This window comes from Zea mays, chromosome 8, assembly GCF_902167145.1.
Source record: "Zea mays cultivar B73 chromosome 8, Zm-B73-REFERENCE-NAM-5.0, whole genome shotgun sequence".
NCBI lineage: Eukaryota > Viridiplantae > Streptophyta > Magnoliopsida > Poales > Poaceae > Zea > Zea mays.
Window position 1 is genome coordinate 108,018,336 of NC_050103.1, and position 9,313 is coordinate 108,027,648.

Below are 9,313 nucleotides of genomic sequence, written 5' to 3' on the forward strand. Positions count from 1 at the left end.
TCTCAGTGACTTGTCTCTATATAAATCCACCCCCTCCTTCCATATCTCTCTTCTGCTTTTCTTCTAAGTTTTTATACAGTTTAATTCTCGGTTTGTACATTTTTTCTCTCTTATCGTAATAAAATCTTCTCCTACAGCCTTTTTCTGAAAAAAAACCCGGTAGTGCTTATTGATTCTGGGAGTGATATTTGTTTGTGAGTTGTTAAATCATATATGTCAGGATGTTACTTTATTTTTAAGCGACAAACAATATCTATCTAATGTAAATTCAATAATTAAAACTTATCTTTAACTTTAGAATCGAACATCTTCTATCTTGCGGCTAGTTTATCTTTGTTTACGAACATCTGTTGGATAGATTTTTCTTAAATCCTGCTGTGGCATCGATTTTTACGCAAGTTCCAAGACGGATTCGATTGCCCTCCAAAACCCCGGCATAAATACTGACACCCTGCAAAAAGTGCGTGCATTTCCCACCAGCTCACTCCACCTCCCACTCCAGTGGCCTGGCACGCCGATCCCGATGGACGCTGACCACAGCCACGGCCAGCCGCCGCCGCCGCCGCCGTCCTCGACGGAAATCCTGATGGCCGCGCTCCTCAACGTTCCAGCCGTGCAGCTCCCGGGCCTCGCGCGGGCGCTGGCCGCCGACGCGCGGCGGCTGCAATCCCGCCTCGCGTTCCTCCTCCTCTCCCCGCCGCACTTCACGCGCGCGCTCGCGCGGCTCCGCTCGATGCCTCTCCCCGCCAAGGCCGCGCTGCTGGGCCGCGCGCTCCTCCGCTCCCTCCTCCTGCTCCTCCCGGTGCTCTGCCCCGACGGCGGCAGCGGCGGCGGCGGCTCCACCCACCACCACCACCTCCTCCTCCAGCCGCCCGACCTCGACGCCGCGCTCCTCCTCCTCGCCATGTGCGACTCCTACTCCCCCGCGGCCGCCGCCCCTTCCCCGGTCGACTGGCGCGCGGTGATCGTGGACGGCGTGGTGGCGTCCGCGCTCTCCGTCTCAGGCCTCGGCGGCACGCCCTGGGCCGCACTCGGCCCCTACGTGGACGCGGCTGCCAAGTGCCGCCGGTTCGCGGACGCCGTCGCCGCGGTGGCTGGCGACGGTGGGACGAAGGACGGCGAGGGGAGCGGGGCCGCGTCGTACGCCGCCGTGCTGGCGCTGATTCCCGTGGCGGTGGACGGCGCGCCGTGCGCCATCTGCCGGGAGGAGATGGCTGCTGGCGGACGCGGCGTGTGCGGGCTCAGGCCGTGCGGGCACCAGTTCCACTGGCGCTGCGCTCTGCGCTGGCTGGCCCGGCGCAACACCTGCCCGTGCTGCCGCGCCGAGCTGCCCGCCGAGGACCCGCTCAAGGAGACGCGGCGGCTGTGGCGGAGCGTGGAGAGGATGGCGCGCGGCGGGTGACGCGTACAGTGTACATACATGGCCCATGGGATGGGACGGACGCGCTTGGTTGCTTTCGTCTGTCGCGGTACGTGGTTTCAAGTACTAGTGTCAGATTCTGGGACGATGGTGATCGGCGATGGCTCTCCCAGCAAAAAGAAAAAAAAGAAAAGAAATAAACGCTGGAAGCTGCGAGTGGAGCATACCGAATGATGGATGTGTAATTATTTCGTGAGACAAACAAACTGTGACGAACATGCTTGACATGGCCGCTTGCTACTTGTTGGCCAATTACTTACCCGAATATATATCGTAAGTTAGTTTATTTTTAAACTAAAATGTGAAGTATATTGTAACATTATTCATCAGAACTGAGGTGAATGATTTGGTTGCCTTTTTTAAGGACAATGATTATTCGGTTAGTTTTGTATTTCTAGCGTCTGTGGGCCAGACTCAGATCGATGTTCAAGCAGGGAGATGATATGTTCATGGGTATCGTCATTTCGCAGCCTAATGGCTGCTTTTTATGCTTTTGGTGATCGTGTTGAACAACGCAGATTCCCTCCCCCCACCACCAATATCTGATCAAGTAACTAGGCCAAACCTGTTTGGTTTAGGGTGATTAAACTTTAGCGACTAAATTTTAATATTTCGTAAAGAAGCAAACATGATGGTTAAAAGCCTCCAATTGAAGTTTAGCCATCTAGTTACCAAGGGGTAACTAATGGCCTCTTTGAGAGAATTTCACTTTGAAAATTTCAGCTTTGATTTTCCAGATTCAACAAATTGTTGAGTCGGATTCGAGTGTTTAGCTTGCGCATGAACTCTAGCTTCTATAATACAATTGATTTGTGTTAGTTTCCTTGATTACACTTGATGATTAGTGAGCTGTCACATGAGAATCAAAATAATATGTTATGTAACCAGTGACATGGTGAATAATTTCCGTGCAACTTCATGAGGATGTATGAAAATAGTGTTTGTGAATCACCCCTTGAAGAGCTTCATGGATTTCTTGAAGCTGATCTCTAGTTTCAATTTTTTTTTCAAAGCTAGAGCTCGTAGAGATAGACCTATTTGGATGGAAGAAGCTAGAACAAATCTGATACTTTTAAAGTAAAGCCCTCCCAAACATACCCTAAAATTGACTAAAGTGGCATTTTTACTGCAGCTACCCTCCTCTTTGTTCCCTCCGCCCTATTAAATAGGGGTAATGTAGTCTTTATGCTAGTAATTAATGCTCTTTAATGAGATTTAGTCACTAAAACAAAATATGATACTTTAGTGATTAAATTTTAGTCTCTAAAGTTTAGTCGGGTGACTAAAGGAACCAAACATGACTTAAGACTTTGTTTTGGATCTATTAACTAATAGTAGTTAGCTAGTTATTAGCTATTATCTGATCCAGCTAGTGAGATAGTTGTTATCTAAAGGATCTACTTAATAATTAGCTGTTCTATATATTGTCTATACAAGTTTGAATAAAAAATAACTATTGGTAAATAACTACTGCCTATAGGGATCCAAACAGGGCTAAGGCCCTCAAATATTGTGCTTTGCAAAAAAAAAATGTAGCCGAGGCGAATAATGCCAAGTTTAATACACGTGCAACGTAATGATGCATATCTCCTCCAAGCAGGGCCGGCTCAAAACGAGAAGAAAATTTTGTTGGAGACTATTCCAATGTACCGTTGGATTAATCGGGCTTGTCTTATAGTTATTCTGATAATTTATAAAAAGATTTTTTAAAAAAAAGACTATAGTAAGTGCTAAGTATGAGTATGATTGCTATTGGTTGAACACCATTTGTGACATTATAGGGCGCTCGGACCGTCCACATCTCGAACGGTCCATAATTAGATTAGCTCTCGGCAAAAGTCCCTTTTTCATGCTCATGCGTGCTTATCCGCTAGTCACAAGATCTACTGGGAAACACCTACTCCCTCCTGTGTAGTATTAGATGTCATTCTAGATGAATAAGTGTAGTTGTCGGGTACCATAATTAGGGGTACCCCCAACACTACTAAACACGGCTGATAACCACCATCAGCACAAGCTGCAAAGACTGATGGGCACGGTTCAGGTCAAGGCCTCGTCTATCCAAGGGACGCGATCTCGCCCGAGCCCGGCCTCGGGCCGGGACTATAGTCCCAGACGAATTCACGTCTCGCCTGAGTGTCTCCTCAGGCAGCGGGCGCACCCTCGGCTCGCCCGAGGCCCAGCTCGGGCAGGCTTCGTCGAGAAGCAACCTTGGCCAAATCGCCTCACCAACCGACCGTATCGCAGACGCATTCAATGCGAGGATCGCCTGACACTTTATCCTGACACGCGCGCCTCAGTCGGCAAGGTTGAAGTGACCGCAGTCACTTCGCCCTTCCACTGACCGACCTGACAGGAAAACAGCGCCGCTCACCCCGCTCTGACGGTTGTGCCAGCCACCCGGGCAAGGCTGACAACAGCAAGTTCAGCCTCGGGCGCAACAGGAAGCTCCGCCTCGCCCGACCTTGGGCCTCGGCCTCGGGAGGAGGTCTCCGCCTCGCCCGACCCCAAGACTCGGCCTCAGCCTCGGCCTCGGGAGGAATCACGTCCTCGCCCGAACTCGGCCTCGGCCTCAGGAGAAGTCTCCGCCTCGCCCGACCTTGGGCTCGGACCGACCGCGCCACAAGGGATACATCATTACCCTACCCCTAGCTAGCTCAGGCTACAAGGGAACAAGACCGGCGTCCCATCTGGCTCGTCCCGGTAACAGGCAATGATGGCTCCCCGCGTGCTTCTCTGACGACGGTGGTTCTCACCCTCCTACAGAAGCAAGGAGACGTCAGCAGGATCCCAGCAGCACCGCCAGCTGTGCTTCTACGGGGCTCAGGCACTTCTCCGACGGCCACGTTATCGCATACACAGGGCTCTAGCACCTCTCCGACAGCCACATTGGCATGTACACAGGGCTCAGGCACCTCTCTGCCAGACACGTTAGCGCATTGCTACACCCCCCATTGTACACCTAGACCCTCTCCTTGCATCTATAAAAGGGAGGTACAGGCCCTTCCTGCGGGAGGGTCGGAAGGGGGTCGCGCGGAGGGACGAGCATACGAACAGGCTCTCTCTCTCTCTCTCTCGCGAACGCTTGTAACCCCTACTACGAGCACACCCCCTGGTGCGAGATAATACGAGCCGTGTTTTCCCCTTGTGTTCCATCTCGCGCCAACCCATCTGGACAGGGGCACGCAACGACAAATTTAATGGTTGGCTCGCGGACCCCCCGGGTCCGAAACGTCGACAGTTGGCGCGCCAGGTAGGGGCCTGCTGCGTGTTAACAAACAACTTCCCGTTGAGTTCCAGATGGGTAGTCTTTAGCAACCTCTTCAGCCCGGGACGGTGCTCTGCTTCGGGAGTCTCGAGTTCATGTCCCTCGACGGCATCTACGACATGGTACTCCTCCCCCCGCAGCGTGACAGCAACAACGACGGTCGTCAGCTCGCCCGGCGGCGGCGAACTCGACGACGTCTTCCCCCCATGGCGGAAGAGCAGCATCCGGGTTTGCCTCGCCACCCTCCTCGCCGCAGAAGGAGGAGACGGGGCAACCGTGGCCAGGCAGGAGGCGGCGCCTCGTTGGCTGTCAAGCGAGTCGACGACACCGACACCCCAGCGGGGGACATGTCGGGCGTTGTCCTCGCACCTAAGACAACGACGGATGTCGTCTCTCTGCAACATGCCAACCCCAAGCGGACTGATGACGCCAGCACTCTCGCGAAGGACTTGTTGGGCGTTAGCCTCGTACCTGAGATGACGGTGCAGTCCGTCCCCGACGCGACTTCCTCACCATCCATCGACCAAGAGGTACCGTCCGTTGTCCACCCTATGCCTTTTAGATTCAGCTTCGATCCACCAAGCGACCCCGCTTTGGTGAGCGCTTTCGTAAAGGCATACCCTAACCTTCTGGGGTACCATATGTGGTCATCTTGGGACCGACTGATGGCTGTCTCAACCTACGGGCCCCCGGATTCCGAGGAAGAAGACGAGCCTAACTCTGGTTGGGATTTCTCCGGGCTCCGTGATCCTAGTGCCATGCGAGACCTCATGACCGCATGTGACTACTGCCTCTCCGATTGCTCCGATGATGGCCACAACCTTGACGACGAGGGTTGTGGCCCAAGTCGCGAATGTTTCCACGTCGATATAGGGGGTCACGACGAAGGCAACCACCTCAGTATGCCGGAGGATGACGATCCCCCTGGGCCTGCGCCTCACGTTGACATCCCGTGGGAGCTAGCTGTGATCCCAGTCCCTGCGGGGGGTCAGAACACACAACTCGAGCAAATCCGCGAGATGCAGGCCAAGCTCGACGAGGAAGCAGGGCAACTTGTGCAGCTCCGGCAAAACATTGAGCAGGAGTGGGCAGGCCGAGCACTCGCCGGAGAAGCGTGTCATCGGGCCCGGGACGTCCAACGCCGTACCGTTGACGATGCCAGGGCAAGGCTGCCCCCGGCCTCCAGCGGGGTCGGCCAGAATCTAGCGGCAGCGGCAATACTACTACGAGCAATGCCAGAGCCATCCACCACCGAGGGCGGCGTATCCAAGGAGAACTCAAGAATCTTCTAGAGGATGTTGCGGTCCGGCGGGCCAAAAGCTCTGCCTCCCGAAGGCAAGGGTTCCCCCCGGAGCATCGCGCAACGACTTCCCGACTCATGCGGGAGGCCTCGGTCCACACCGGCCGCACGCGGGACGGGGCGCCTGCAGCCCCGGGTCGCCTCGGCGACGAGCCACACCATCGCAATCGTTGAGCCCGCCTCGACGGGAGGGTGCGCCGAGGCTACCATCCCAGGCGCGGAGGACGCTACGACAGCGAGGAGGATCGGAGTCCCTCGCCCGAACCACTAGGTCCACAAGCCTTCAGCCGGGCATACGACGGGCGCCGTTCTCGGCTCGGTTCCGGGCCCCGACTACCATCACCAAGTACTCAGGGGAGACAAGGCCAGAGTTGTGGCTTGCGGACTACCGGCTGGCATGCCAGCTGGGAGGGACGGACGACGACAACCTCATCATCCGCAACCTCCCCCTGTTCCTCTCCGACGCTGCCCGGGCCTGGCTGGAGCATCTGCCTCCCGCGCAGATCTCCAACTGGGACGACCTGGTCAGGGCCTTCGCTGGAAACTTCCAGGGCACGTACGTGCGCCCTGGGAACTCATGGGATCTCCGAAGCTGCTGCCAGCAGCCAGGGGAATCCCTGCGAGACTACATCCGACGGTTTTCAAAGCAGTGCACCGAGCTGCCCAACATCACCGACTCGGATGTCATCGGGGTGTTCCTCGCCGGCACCACTTGTCGAGACCTGGTGAGCAAACTGGGGCGGAAGACTCCCACCAAGGTGAGCGAGTTGATGGACATCGCCACCAAGTTCGCCTCTGGCCAGGAGGCGATCGAAGCCATCTTCTAGAAGGACAAGCAGCCTCAGGGACGGCAGCAGGAAGACGTCCCCGAGGCGTCCGCCCAGCGTGGCACGAAGAAGAAGGCCAAGAAGAAGGCGCAAGCAAAGCGCGACACCGCTGACACGGATCTTGTCGCTACTGCCGAGCACAGAAACCCTCGGAAGCCTCCCGGAGGGGCCAACCTGTTCGACAAGATGCTCAAGGAGTTGTGCCCCTATCACTAGGGTCCTGTCAAGCACACCCTTGAGGAGTGTGTCATGCTCCGGCGCTACTTCCATAAGGCCGGGCCCCCGGCGGGAGATGGCAAAGGCCGAGACGACAACAAGAAAGAGGGCGATAAGGAAGAGGAGTTCCCCGAGGTCCACGGCTGCTTCATGATCTATGGTGGGCGAGTGGCGAACGCCTCGGCTCGGCACCGCAAGCAGGAGCGCCGGGAGGTCTGCTCGGTGAAGGTGGCGGCGCCAGTCTACCTAGACTGGTCCGACAAGCCAATCACCTTTGACCAGGGCGACCACCTCGACTGCGTGCCGAGCCCAGGAAGGTACCCGCTCGTTGTCGATCCTATCATCGGCAACGCCAGGCTCACCAAGGTCCTCATGGATGGAGGCAGCAGCCTCAACATCATCTACGCCGAGACCCTCGGGCTCTTGGAGATCGACCTGTCCACGATCCGGGCCGGTGCGGCGCCCTTTCACGGGATCGTCCCCGGAAAGCGCGTCCTGCCCCTTGGGCAACTCGATTTGCCTGTCTGTTTCGGGACTCCCTCCAACTTCCGCAGAGAAACCCTCACGTTCGAGGTGGTCGGGTTCCGAGGGACCTACCACGCGGTGCTGGGGAGACCATGCTACGCCAAGTTCATGGCCGTCCCCAACTACACGTACCTCAAGCTCAAGATGCCAGGCCTCAACGGGTCATCACCGTCGGATCCACGTACCGACACGCGTACGAATGCGACGTGGAGTGCGTGGAGTACGCTGAGGCCCTCACCGAGTCCGAGGCCCTCATCGTCGACCTGGAGTGCCTCTCCAAGGAGGTTCCTGATGCGAAGCGCCACGCCGGCAACTTCGAACCGGTTGAGGCTGTTAAGTCCGTCGCCCTCGACCCCAGCAATGACGCCTGCAAGCAAGTCCGGATCGGCTCCGAGCTCGACCCCAAATAGGAAGCAGTGCTCGTCGACTTTCTCCGTGCAAACGATGAAGTTTTTGCGTGGAGTCCTTCGGACATGCTCGACATACCGAGGGATGTCGCCGAGCACTCACTGGATATCCGAGCCGGTGCCCGACCCGTGAAGCAGCCTCTGCGCCGTTTCAACGAAGAAAAGCGCAGAGCCATAGGCGAGGAGATCCACAAGCTGATGGCTACAGGGTTCATCAAAGAGGTATTCCATCCCGAATGGTTAGCTAACCCTGTGCTCGTAAAAAAGAAAGGTGGGAAATGGAGGATGTGCGTGGACTATACTGGTCTAAACAAAGCATGTCCGAAGGTTCCCTACCCTCTGCCTCGCATCGATCAAATTGTGGACTCCACTGCTGCGTGCGAAGCCCTGTCATTCCTCGACGCCTATTCAGGTTATCACCAAATCAAGATGAAAGAGTCCGACCAGCTCGCGACTTCTTTCATCACACCTTTTGGCATGTACTGTTATACTACTATGCCATTTGGCTTGAGGAATGCAGGTGCGACATACCAAAGGTGCATGAACCACGTGTTCGGAGAGCACATCGGCCGAACGGTCGAGGCTTACGTCGATGACATTGTAGTCAAGACAAAGAAAGCCTCCGACCTTCTCTCTGACCTTGAAACGACATTCAAGTGTCTGAGAGCGAAGGGCGTAAAACTCAACCCCGAGAAGTGTGTCTTCGAAGTCCCCCGAGGCATGCTCCTAGGGTTCATCGTCTCCGAGCGGGGCATCGAGGCCAACCCGGAGAAAATCGCAGCCATCACCAACATGGGGCCTATCAAAGACTTGAAAGGAGTACAGAGGGTCATGGGATGCCTTGCGGCTCTGAGCCGCTTCATCTCGCGCCTCGGCGAAAAGGGCCTACCCCTGTACCGCCTCTTAAGGAAGACCGAGCGCTTCACTTGGACCCCCCGAGGCCGAGGAAGCCGTCGGAAACTTAAAGGCGCTCCTTACAAACGCGCCCGTCTTGGTGCCCCCCCGATGCGGGAGAAGCTCTCTTGATCTACGTAGCCGCAACCACTCAGGTGATCCGCGCCGCGATCGTAGTCGAGAGACAAGAAGAAGGGCATGCACTGCTCGTCCAGAGGCCGGTCTACTTCATTAGTGAGGTGTTATCCGAGACCAAGATCCGCTACCCACAAATCCAGAAGCTACTATACGCAGTAATTCTGACGCGGCGAAAATTGCGACACTACTTCGAGTCTCATCCGGTGACTGTGGTGTCATCCTTCCCCCTGGGGGAGATCATCCAGTGCCGAGAGGCCTCGGGTAGGATAGCAAAGTGGGCGATGGAACTCATGGGCGAGACAATCTCGTTCGCTCCTC

At 56.0% G+C, this 9,313-nt stretch overlaps 1 protein-coding gene across 1 annotated transcript; it reads left to right on the plus strand.

Annotated features, from left to right (window-relative positions):
• The first annotated feature begins 492 nt into the window (after positions 1-492).
• LOC109941575 (E3 ubiquitin-protein ligase SGR9, amyloplastic) lies at positions 493-1,811 on the plus strand. The gene is given in 3 exon segments (XM_020542683.3): positions 493-829; positions 832-929; positions 931-1,811. Coding segments are annotated over 3 exon segments (876 nt in total). The 5' UTR covers positions 493-523; the 3' UTR covers positions 1,403-1,811.
• The last annotated feature ends 7,502 nt before the right edge of the window (positions 1,812-9,313 follow it).